Here is a 12805-nt window from a genome sequence, read left to right as displayed (position 1 = left end):
AGAGGAGAGAGAGAGAACCTCAAGTAGACTCCATGCCCAATGCAGAGCCTGATGTGGGGCTTGCTCTCATGACCCTGAGATCACGACCCAAGCTGAAAGCAAGAGTCAGATGCTCGACCACCTGAGCCACCCAGGCACCCCTATTACTAGTTTTTAATATGTATTTTCTCACAGTTTTCTCTAAAGGCATTACAACCCCTATAAACTGGAAAAAAAAGATTTTTTTTTTGGAAGAAAAATTTATTAAAGTACTTTTTTGGGAGTCAGTGGGGATGAGGCTGATTGTCTTTGTTTCCAGAATATTCGCATGTTAATAATTTTTAAGGATTATAGCATTTTCATATCTGTTTTCTTTTAAATACTTAAGTTTTGCTCTCAAACAGATTCACTCGGAAACAACAAAGGATTTTGGAGCAAAATAGGAACCAGGGGGAAGATGCCAATGTAAGTGAACAAAAATGTTATAAAAAACAATTGAGCATTTTACAAATTGTACAGTAAGGAATAAGGCTTACCTAAAACAAGTCTTAAAACAGAGGAGACATCCATTAAAAATTTGGAGTGGTTTTGGTGGTGTAGAGTGTTTGCCTTAACAATTCGATGTTATTAAGTTACTAATAAGAGGTCACAAGAATATTGTCTGATTATGTAGAAACTCATGTAGGTGGTGAGATGTGATTAGTATGAGTGTTGCCTGTTGAACAGAGTGTTCTCCTTTGAGATGCATCCAAATAGGATTTTCCTTTCTCAAAAAAAAAAAAAGTCCCTGGGGAGAAAGCCATGATGAATTACCTGACACATTTTTTCTGAATTGTATTTTTGTTTGCTTTGTTTTCAGACTGCCAGTGAACCTTCTGCCCCATCTTGTGATCTCTTGGGCCTTAGGCTCAGTCCTCCAATGCCTAGGGCCTCTCTGGGAGAACTCAACACCACAAATGCTCAGCTTTCAGACTTAAGTAAATAAGCACATGGGCCTTTCAGACCAGCAGAAGAGCTTGATGTGAAACAGTTCTGCTTGGTTTCATGATTAAATGCAACCTGGGAAGGACTGAAGTCCGTTTGAATATCAGAGAACTGTATCAGGAGATGTAATTATTCCTTGGCAAATGGTTGGGTCAAACCCAGCAATGGGATATATCTGGGGGGGAGGGGGGTTGGATCCCTGAAACTCATCCCCCTGTCTTAGAATCTCATCGAATTCACCTGGCCTGCTTTAATAGAGGTGGTTCAACATCATGGCCAAACTTAAAACCACTCTGAACCACACATGACCTTTGGGTTTCTCTGCTATGCTACAGCATTAGGTAAGGGAATATTTGACGCAGATAGAGAAAGTCAGGAATTAGGAGGACTGATCTACATGGTGGTGAAATTGGAGAAAAAAACAAGGTTTTTGAGGTAGAAGTCCAAGTTGAAATCCCCTGTCTGCCACATTTTAGCCACCCAACCTTTGAGACTTTCCTACTTTGGGGTGTATCACTTAGGATTATAGGAAGTTGAGAGCTTGGGCAGGAGAGAGTAGAGCTCCATATATGCCCTAGCTTTTTACTTTTGTGCTTGAGAGAACAAGACACACAGAATCCCTTCCATTCTAGATAAATTTGGGATTTCAGAAAACCGGATATAATTAACATTTGTTACCTTCACAACATCCTCTTTTTGTGGCAGCATTTCTCTTTCCAGTTACCATTAATAATGTCCTTTAATTTCTGTTTGAGGAGGTGCCTCGTTAGCGCAGTAGGTAGCATGTCAGTCTCATAATTTCTGTTTGAGGAAATCATTTTATGGTGGCAGAAATATCTGTTGTGTTTTTGTTGTTTTTATTGTGGAGAATCAAACAGAACAACTGAATGACAAGATGTTTTAAAACCAAACAAGTCCATTTTGTGTTCTAGATTTCAACTCTCCAAGTCCTGTTGTAACAAACAACTTGAACCCCAGTCTTCATCCACAGGTGGATTTACTAGCCTTGGAAAATACAGAAACACCCCTGTAAGTATGTCCAGTGATACTCCAGAGGTAATATCATTTCCTTCTGATTCCTCATACTTAAGAAAGCATGACGTAAGAGAAAAAGTAGAGACTTAGGAATCAGACAATCCTGAGTTAGAATCTCAGCTCTGCTTTCTACCAGCTGCATGACCTTGGATGAGAAACTTCACCAGTGTGAACCTTCATTTTTCTTCTGAGAATACTTCCTAGGATTCTTGTAAAGATTCTGTGAGATGCTATATATACCTCCTAATACCGTGCTCTAGGTGGTAAGCCTTCCAAAAATTATTTCTGTTATTTTTCAGTGGTAACAGGAGATGGGGGAAGAACAAAGGGAATTGAATGACAAGGGAGTTAGAACAAATAATGGCCACACCAGTTTACGGAGCATTTGCCATGTGCCAGGCACTTTACTAAGCTGTGTTTGTTTATTCCATTTAATCTTTGCAAAAACTCTCGGACCTGTGCTGTTGTCATTATGCCCATTTTACAGGAGAAAAGGCTGAGATTTAGGGAATAGAAATGGCCCAAGTTCATATAGCTATGAAGAAGCAGGTCAGAAGAACTGATAGTTCACCAAAAAAGAGATACAAATGGCCTATAAACAGATGCAATGATGCTCAACCTTACTTAAAGTTACAGAAATATAAATTAAACTACGATGACTTTTTATTTTTAACTTCGCAGATTGGTAAGAGTCTAAATGTTTGTTAATGTACTTTATTGGCTATGGAAAGACAGATACGGTCACAAAATTATGCAATCCTTGTGAGGGGCAAGTGGCAATATCTATTACAATTAAAATGCATTTACCTTTGAACCCACCATCTCATTTCTAGGAATTCATACTCATACAAAATGAGGTGTTCACAAGATTATTCTTGACAACATTTGGGCACAGCTAGTAATTGGAAATGACTCAAGTATGCATCAGCTGTGGCCTAAATATCTACATAATGTATTACTATACAGCTAGGGGACAAATCACCAATATATTATGTGAGGGACAATCACCAATATATTATGAAGTGAAAAAGTGTGCAAAGTAATGTGTGTATACTATCTTAAATTTGCATAAGAAAGTAGGAAATAATATAAACATTTGCCTCTTTGCGTAAACAAACACAAGAAAGATGCTGAAGAAACTGAAAAAGGCACAATTCCCTTAAGGTCAAGGAGAAGCAGGATAGAGTAGATACAGCAAAAAATACACAGAAGTTGGATTTTCTGTACATCAAAGGCTGTTTTTTTTCCCTTTTAAATGGAAATATTTTAGGTAATAGTGTATTTCCATGATTCAGGTATCAAAATGATATAAAAGATCTATAAGGACAGTGCTTGATCTCACCCCACCCCCATGCTTCCAGTTCCCCCTCTCCCTAGGTCACATCCTGCTCCTTCCCTGGTAGCCACTTTATTTGTCCTTCCAAAGTGTCTTTAGGTAAATAATGAATATGACTTTTTTCTCCTTTATTAAATACAGCGGACTGTACATACTCTTTCGAACCTTGTTTTTGTTTTTCACTTAACATAGCTTGGCATATCTTGATAAAAATACATACGTTTTTACATCAGTTGATTTAGACATATTTTTAGAGTTGTCCAGTGTTTTTACCCAATGTACCCAATCACTGAATTACTTTTCTACATTAAAAAAGGAGTTGGGGGCAGAGGGAGGGAAATGAGAAAGGAGAATCAAACTGGGAAGAAAGAGAAAACTGAGGAAAGCTTCATGTGTTGGGAAAGAACAGTGTCAGTGGCTGGGTCATGAACAACTAGTTGGGTCAGTACCTCTGGTCTTGACTAACTGTGATACAAGTAATGTTGCAATGCTGTAGGCAGATTTCCAGGAAGTTGCTTAGTAAATAATGTGATCTAAAGTAACTGATTCTGTTTTCCTTTATCCTGTAAATCGTGTTGTGTAATGAGAAGGAGTGATTATATAGATGAAATACATTACAAAAATGTCTCTATAAAGCTTATAAAAAAATCAAATCCTAGCTAATAGCTGCTTATTTTAATCTGTAATGTCAGGGATCTCATACTTTGGTGTGCATAAAAGTCACTTGGGGGGATTATTAAAAAGTAAAATTGCTGACCCCCAGAAATTCTGACTCAGTAGTAGGCCTCCTCAGTTTTAAAAAGCATCCCAGGAGAATCATAAAGCACTACTTTGCTGATCATACATTATAAACCCTCTAATGGTTGTCCATCCAACATCAGATACCAAAATAATTACAGTTCTTAGAATTCACTGGAATAAAAGATAATGTGTAATATCAGCATTTTGTTTTCTAGACTAAGACTTTTGTATCTGTTTTCTAATTTTCGAAAGAGCTTATACCTGAGTGAAACTATAATTAGACCAGTTTTTTAGTGTCAGGAATTGAAGCACTAGTTACCTAAGGCATGTACTGTGGGTTAAATACTGTGCCAGAGACCACGTATGAAAGGCAAAATCAGCCATCAAAAGTATCTTAGAGTCTTGAAAATTTTCCACCCCTCTGTGTTTGTTCACCATCATGGAACAAATGAGTGATGGAATTACTCTAACAGAAAGGAATCTTGAAAAACAATGATTATGGGATAAAGTGTAATAGGTCATAGTTATAGTCCACTTACTATCAGGCAACAGGCTAAGGAAAATAAGAAAGGTTTCCTAATTTCTTAGTACTGCTCCCAATAGGACTGGGAGGTAGATAGATATACCGTCATTCTCATTTCTTCACAAGTGAAGAAACCAAGGCAGAAGAAGATTAACCTGCCCAAAGGTGTTGCCCAACTACTGCAGAACAGGTTTCAAATTCAAGTGGGTCTGATTTCAGTGCCTGCTTTCTTTTTTTTTTCTTCCTGTGCTTTAATTAATTTTATTGTAAAAATTTCCATAAGGTGAAATTTCATCTACTCAAAATTGTTTTTATTTGGTGTGCAGTCCTATGAGTTTTAACATATTTGTAGATTCATGTAACCACCAACACAGGGTACAGGATAGTTTATCACCCCCCAAATTCCCTAGTGGTATTTCTTTATATTCCTACTCTCCCTCACTCAGTCCCTAGCAACCACCAGTCTATTCTCTGTCGCTATAGTTTGTCTTTTCAAGAATGACATCTAAATAGAATCATACACTGTGTCCTATTTCTAGAAAAGGTTGTGTAAAAGTGGTGTTTGCTTCATGTATTCTGAAACTCTGCTAGTAAGTGCATGTGCATTCAGTATTGTTGTGTCTTCTTGGTGAATTGACCCTTAAAGCATTATGTATAGTCCCTTTTCACTTTTCATCCCTTGTGATTTTCTTTGCCCTGATGTCTACTTTGATATTAATATAGCCACTCTAGCTTTCTTTTGATTAGTGTTTGCATGGTATGTTGTTTTTCATGTTTTTACTTTTAACTATATAAAAATATTTGAAGTGCATTTTTTGTAGATAGCATATAGTTGGGTCATGCATTTTTTTTTTTTTTTGGGTCATGCATTTTTATGTGTTCTCAGAATTTCTGTCTTTAATTGGTATGTTTAGACCATTTACATTTAATGTCATTATGTTTGGATTTAGCTTTAACATATAACTTACTTGTTCTCTTTGTTTATGTTTTTTCTTCCTGTTTCCTCCTTCCTGCAGTCTTTTGGATTGTTTGAATGTTTTCAGTATTCCATCTTTTTTTTTTTTTCAGTTGTTCACATTTATATTTCAAGATCCTTTGTACTCAAAAATTATTGAAGACCTTATAGAGCGTTTGCTTATATAGGACATAATCTATCAATATTTTCTATACTAGAAATTAAAACTAAGGGGCACCTAAGGGGCTCAGTCAGTTGAACATCTAACCCTTGGTTTTATTTTTTTATTTTTATTTTTTTTAATTTTTTTATTCTTATGTTAATCCCCATACATTACATCATTAGTTTTAGATGTAGTGTTCCATGATTCATTGTTTGTGCATAACACCCAGTGCTCCATGGCAGAATGTGCCCTCCTCAATACCCATCACCAGGCTAACCCATCCTCCCACCCCTCTCCCCTCTAGAACCCTTAGTTGGTTTTTCAGAGTCCATCGTCTCTCATGGTTCATCTACCCCGCCCGATTTCCCCCCCTTCATTCTTCCCCTCCTGCTACCTTCTTCTTCTTCTTTTTTTTTTTTCTTAACATATATTGCATTATTTGTTTCAGAGGTACAGATCTGAGATTCAACAGTCTTGCACAATTCACAGCGCTTACCAGAGCACATACCCTCCCCAGTGTCTATTACCCAGTCATAGCCTCCCTCCCACCCCACCCCTCACTCCAGCAACCCTCAGTTTGTTTCCTGAGATTAAGAATTCCTCATATCACTGAGGTCATATGATACATGTCTTTCTCTGTTTGACTTACTTCACTCAACATAATACCCGCCAGTTCCATCCGCGTCGTTGCAAATGGCAAGATCTCATTCCTTTTGATGGCTGCATAATATTCCATTGTATATATATACCACCTCTTCTTTATCCATTCATCTGTCGATGGACATCTTGGCTCTTTCCACAGTTTGGCTATTGTGGACATTGCTGCTATAAACATCGGGGTGCATGTACCCTTTCGGATCCCTACTTTTGTATCTTTGGGGTAAATACCCAGTAGTGCAATCGCTGGATCATATGATAGCTGTATTTTCAACTTTTTGAGGAACCTCCATATTGTCTTCCAGAGTGGCTGCACCAGCTCGCATTCCCACCAACAGTGTAGGAGGGCTCCCCTTTCTCCGCATCCCTGCCAACATCTGCCGTTTCCTGACTTGTTAATTTTAGCCATTCTGACTGATGTGAGGTGGTATCTCATTGAGGTTTTGATTTGGATTTCCCTGATACCGAGCCATGTTGAGCACTTTTTCATGTGTCTGTTGGCCATTTGGATGTCTTCTTTGGAAAAATGTCTGTTCATGTCTTCTGCCCATTTCTTGATTGGATTCTTTGTTCTTTGGGTGTTGAGTTTGATGAGTTCTTTATAGATTTTGGATACTAGCCCTTTATCTGACCTGTCATTTGCAAATATCTTCTCCTCTTCTGTCGGTTGTCTTTTGGTTTTGTTGACTGTTTCTTTGCTTTGCAAAAGCTTTTTATCTTGATGAAGTCCCAATAGTTCATTTTTGCCCTTGCTTCGCTTGCCTTTGGTGATGTTTCTAGGAAGAAGTTGCTTCGGCTGAGGTCGAAGAGGTTGCTGCCTGTGTTCTCCTTTAGGATTTGGATGGACTCCGGTCTCACATTTAGGTCTTTCAACCATTTGGAGTCTATTTTTGTGTGTGGTGTAAGGAAAGGGTCCAGTTTCATTCTTCTCCATGTGGCTGTCCAATTTTCCCAACACCATTTGTTGAACAGACTGTCTTTTTTCCATTGGACATTCTTTCCTGCTTTGTCACAGATGAGTTGACCATAGAGTTGAGGGTCCATTTCTGGGCTCTCTATTCTGTTCCGTTGATCTATGTGTCTGTTTTTGTGCCAGTACCATACTGTCTTGATGATGACAGCTTTGTAATAGAGCTGGAAGTCTGGAATTGTGATGCCGCCAGCTTTGCTTTTCTTTGTCAACATTCCTCTGGCTATGCGGGGTCTTTTCTGGTTCCATACGAATTTTGTTCCATTTCTTTGAAAACAGTGGATGGTATTTTGATGGGCATTGCATTGAATGTGTAGATTGCTCTAGGTAGCATTGACATCTTCACAATATTTGTTCTTCCAATCCATGAGCATGGAACGTTTTTCCATTTCTTTGTGTCTTCCTCCATTTCTTTCATGAGTATTTTATAGTTTTCTGAGTACAGATCCTTTGCCTCTTTGGTTAGATTTATTCCTAGGTATCTTATGCTTTTGGGTGCAATTGTAAATGGGATCGACTCCTTAATTTCTGTTTCTTCTGTCTTGTTGTTGGTGTATAGGAATGCCACTGATTTCTGTGCATTGATTTTATATCCTGCCACTTTACTGAATTCGTGCAGGAGTTCTAGCAGTTTTGGGGTGGAGTCTTTGGCGTTTTCCACATAAAGTATCATATCGTCTGCAAAGAGTGAGAGTTTGACGACTTCTTTGCCAATTTGGATGCCTTTGATTTCTTTTTGTTGTCTGATTGCTGTGGCTAGGACTTCCAATACTATGCTGAATAGCAGTGGTGATAGTGGACATCCCTACCGCGTTCCTGACATTAGGGGGAAAGCTCTCAGTTTTTCCCCATTGAGAATGATATTCGCTGTAGGTTTTTCATAGATGGCTTTTATGATATTGAAGTATGTACCCTCTATCCCTATACTCTGAAGAGTTTTGATCAAGAAAGGATGTTGTACTTTGTCAAAGGCTTTTTCTACATCTATTGAGAAGATCATATGATTCTTGTTCTTTCTTTTGTTAATGTATTGTATCACGTTGGTTGATTTGCAGGTGTTGGGCCAACTTGCAGCCCAGGGATAAATCCCACTTGGTCGTGGTGAATAATCCTTTGAATGTACTGTTGGATCCTATTGGCTAGTATTTTGGTGAGAATTTTTGCATCCATGTTCATCAGGGATATTGGTCTGTAATTCTCCTTTTGGATGGAGTCTTTGCCTGGTTTTGGGATCAGGTAATGCTGGCCTCATAAAATGAGTTTGGAAGTTTTCCTTCCATTTCTGTTTTTTGGAACAGTTTCAGAAGAATACGTATTAATTCTTCTTGAAATGTTTGGTAGAATTCCCCTGGGAAGCCATTGGCCCTGGGCTTTTGTTTTTTGGGAGATTTTTGATGACTGCTTCAATTTCCTTAGTGCTTATAGGTCTGTTCAGGTTTTCTATTTCTTCCTGGTTCTGTTATGGTAGTTGATACATCTCTAGGAATGCATCCATTTCTTCCAGGTTATCTAATTTGCTGGCATAGAGTTGCTCATAATATGTTCTTATAATTGGTTGTATTTCTTTGGTGTTGGTTGTGATCTCTCCTCTTTCATTCATGATTTTGTTGATTTGGGTCATTTCTCTTTTCTTTTTGATAAGTCTGGCCAGGGTTTATCAATTTTTAATTCTTTCAGAGAACCAGCTCCTAGTTTCATTGATCTATTCTACTGTTCTTTTAGTTTCTATTTCATTGATTTCTGCTCTGATCCTTATTATTTCTCTTCTCCTGCTGGGTTTAGGCTTTATTTGCTGTTCTTTCTCCAGCTCCTTTAGGTGTAGGGTAACGTTGTGTACTTGAGACCTTTCTTGTTTCTTGAGAAAGGCTTGTATTGCTCTATACTTTCCTCTTAGGACTGCCTTTGCTGCATCCCAAAGATTTTGAATAGTTGTGTTTTCATTTTCATTGGTTTCCATGTATTTTTTTAATTCTTCTTTAATTTCCTGGTTGACCCATTCATTCTTCAGTGGGATGCTCTTTAGCCTCCATGTATTTGAGTTCTTTCCGAGTTTCCTCTTGTGATTGTGTTCTAGTTTCAAAGCATTGTGGTGTGAAAATAGGCAGGGAATGATCCCAGTCTTTTGGTAACGGTTGAGACCTGATTTATGACAGAGGATGTGATCTATTCTGGAGAATGTTCCATGGGCACTAGAGAAGAATATGTATTCTGTTGCTTTGGGATGGAATGTTCTGAATATGTCTGTGAAGTCCATTTGGTCCAGTGTGTCATTTAAAGTCTTTATTTCCTTGTTGATCTTTTGCTTAGACGATCTGTCCATTTGAGTGAGGGGGGTGTTAAAGTCCCCCAGTATTATTGTATTGTTGTCGATGTGTTTCTTTGCTTTTGTTATTAATTGCCTTATATAATTGGCTGCTCCCATATTAGGGGCATAGATATTTATAATTGTTAGATCTTCTTGTTGGATAGACCCTTTAGGATATAGTGTCTTTCCTCATCTCTTATTACAGTCTTTGGTTTAAAATCTAATTTGTGTGCTATAAGGATTGCCACCCCAGCTTTCTTTTGGTGTCCATTAGCATGGTAAATGGTTTTCCACCCCCTCACTTTCAATCTGGGGGTGTCTTTGGGTCTAAAATGAGTCTCTTGCAGACAGCATATCGATGGGTCTTGTTTTTTAATCCAATCTGATAGCCTGTGTCTTTTGATTGGGGCATTTACCCCATTTACATTCAGGGTAACTATTGAAAGATAGGAATTTAGTGCCATTGTATTGCCTGTAAGGTGAATGTTACTGTATATTATCTGTGTTCCTTTCTGGTCTATGTTGCTTTTAGGCTCTCCCTTTGCTTAGCGGATCCCTTTCAAGATTTCCTGTAGGGCTGGTTTTGTGTTTGCAAATTCCTTTAGTTTTTGTTTGTGCTGGAAGCTTTTTATCTGTCCGTCTATTTTCAGTGATAGCCTAGCTGGATATAGTATTCTTGGCTGCATATTTTTCTCATTTAGTGCTCTGAATATATCCTGCCAGTCCTTTCTGGCCTGCTAGGTCTCTGTGGATAGGTCTGTTGCCAATCTAATGTTTCTACCCTTGTAGGTTACATATCTCTTCTCCCGAGCTGCTTTCAGGACTTTCTCTTTGTCTCTGAGACTTGTAAGTTTACTATTAGATGTCAGGGTGTTGACCTATTTGTATTGATTTTGAGAGGGGTTCTCTGTGCTTCTTGAATTTTGATGCCTGTTTCCTTCCCCAAATTAGGGAAGTTCTCTGCTATAATTTGCTCCATTATACCTTCTGCCCCTCTCTCTCTTTCTTCTTCTGGGATCCCAATTATTTTTTTTTTTTTTAAGATTTTATTTATTTATTTGAGACAGAGAGAATGAGAGACAGAGAGCATGAGAGGGAGTAGGGTCAGAGGGAGAAGCAGACTCCCCGCCAAGCAGGGATCCCGATGCGGGACTCGATTCCGGGACTCCAGGATCATGACCTGAGCCGAAGGCAGTCGCTTAAACAGCTGAGCCACCCAGGCGCCCCCCAATTATTCTAATGTTGTTTCGTCTTATGGTATCGCTTTTCTCTCGAATTCTGCCCTCGTGATCCAGTAGTTGTTTATCTCTCTTTTTCTCAGCTTCTTTATTTGCCATCATTTGGTCTTCTATATCACTGATTCTCTCTTCTGCCTCATTTATCCTAGCAGTTAGTGCCCCCATATTTGATTGCACCTCATTAAATAGCCTTTTTGATTTCGACTTGGTTAGATTTTAGTTCTTTTACTTCTCCAGAAAGGGTTTCTCTAATAACTTCCATGCTTTTCTCAAGCCCAGCTAGTATCTTTAAAGTGATGATTCTGAACTCTAGATCTGACATCGTACTAATGTCTGTATTGAGTAGGTCCCTGGCAGTCGGTACTACCTCTTGTTCTTTTTGTAGAGGTGATTTTTTTCCCGTCCTGTAATTTTGTGCAGAGGAGAATAGATTAATGAGAGAACAAAATGCTAGCAGAGTAACAGCGTCCCCGGAAAATATACTCTAAACAAATCAGAAAAGACCTGAAACAGTGGGAAAAGAAAGGGAAAGAGAGAAAAAAGAAAAAAAAGAAAAAGAAAAACATAAAGATAAAAACAAACAAAACAAAACAAAACAACAACAACAAAAAAAACCAGAATGTGATCAAATATGATCAGGCTGGTATATAGATCAGTGCCACACACTAGATTTGGGGTGTATTTTGGTCTTTTAGAAGAAAGTGCCTCCCAAAATTTTAAAGAAAGATAAACTTCTATATGTACAAAAATAAGGGTTGATATGATGAAGGGATGGAATATGACTGTAAAGATGGAAATTATAAAAAATTTTATAAAAGGAATTGATAAGTTGTTTGAAAAAAGAAAGAAGATTTAAAAAAAAAAAAGGAAGAGAATGTGATCAGGCATGGGAGTAGAAAAAGCCACATACTAGAGATTTAGGGTATATTTTGATCTGTTAGAAGAAACTATCTCAAAATTTTAAGGAGAGAACAACTTATATGTATATGCCAAAAATACGGGTAACTACTATGAAGGGATAGAATATGACTCTAAAAATGAAAAATAAAAATGTTTTTTTTAAAAAAGGGATTGAGGGGCACCTGGGTGGCTCAGTTGGTTAAGCAACTGCCTGAGGCTCAGGTCATGATCCTGGAGTCCCGGGATCGAGTCCCGCATCAGACTCCCTGCTCGGCGGGGAGTCTGCTTCTCCCTCTGATCCTCCCCCTCTCATGCTCTCTGTCTCCCATTCTCTCTCAGATAAATAAATAAAAAATCTTTAAAAAAAGAAAAAAAAAGGGATTGATAAGATGTTGGTTGAAAAAGGGAAAAAGAAAAATTCAAAAAAAAAAAAAAAAGACAGTTAAAAAAAAAAGATTAACTTTGAAGGACTAAAGAATCATGGTAAAAAAAGCCATGCATTCTATGTGTAGTATTCCCCTAGCGCTGGAGTTCTGCTGTTCTCATTGATCGGTAAACTTGGTCTTGGCTGCTGTTCTCGTTGATCTTCTGGGGGAGGGGCCTGTTGCCATGGTTTCCAAATGTCTTTGCCGGAGGCAGAATTGCCCCGCCCTTGCTTGGTCCGGGGTAAGTAATCTGCTCGGGTTGCTCTCCAGAGCTTTTGTTCCCTGTGAGCTTTCCGTACAGCTTTGGAGGTGAAGAGTGATAATGGCGGCCTCCCAGTCTCCGCCCCGGAGGAGCCGAGAACTTGGGACCCCACACCTCAGTGCGCCCCCAGAGAAAAGCAGTCAGTCACTCCTGGCTCCCCGGTCTCCAGCCGCACTCCGTGCTCACCCGGCCTGTGACCGCGTGTTCCTATCTCTGGCACCCGACTCGGTGTGGAGTCTCCAAACCCAGCATATCCCTGCGGTGCGCCCCCGTGCCGCTCCTCCTGGGGAAGAAAGTCAGTCTCCCCGGATCTGCTGCTTGTTGAGTCCCTG

At 38.9% G+C, this 12805-nt stretch overlaps 1 protein-coding gene across 3 annotated transcripts in view; it reads left to right on the top strand.

Annotated features, from left to right (window-relative positions):
* Positions 1–12805, top strand: part of TOM1L1 (target of myb1 like 1 membrane trafficking protein) — a 72739-nt gene that overhangs the window by 39709 nt on the left and 20225 nt on the right. For all 3 annotated transcript variants that reach the window (XM_035026799.1, XM_035026802.1, XM_035026800.1), the window contains 3 exons: positions 384–444; positions 839–956; positions 1896–1992. In XM_035026799.1, coding sequence (XP_034882690.1) covers positions 384–444; positions 839–956; positions 1896–1992 — 276 coding nt within the window. The remainder of the gene's footprint in view (positions 1–383; positions 445–838; positions 957–1895; positions 1993–12805) is intronic.

This window comes from Mirounga leonina, unplaced genomic scaffold, assembly GCF_011800145.1.
Source record: "Mirounga leonina isolate KUSES-001 unplaced genomic scaffold, KU_Mleo_1.0 Mir_200, whole genome shotgun sequence".
In the NCBI taxonomy this organism is placed as follows: domain Eukaryota; kingdom Metazoa; phylum Chordata; class Mammalia; order Carnivora; family Phocidae; genus Mirounga; species Mirounga leonina.
This window is presented reverse-complemented; position numbering and strand designations above follow the sequence as displayed.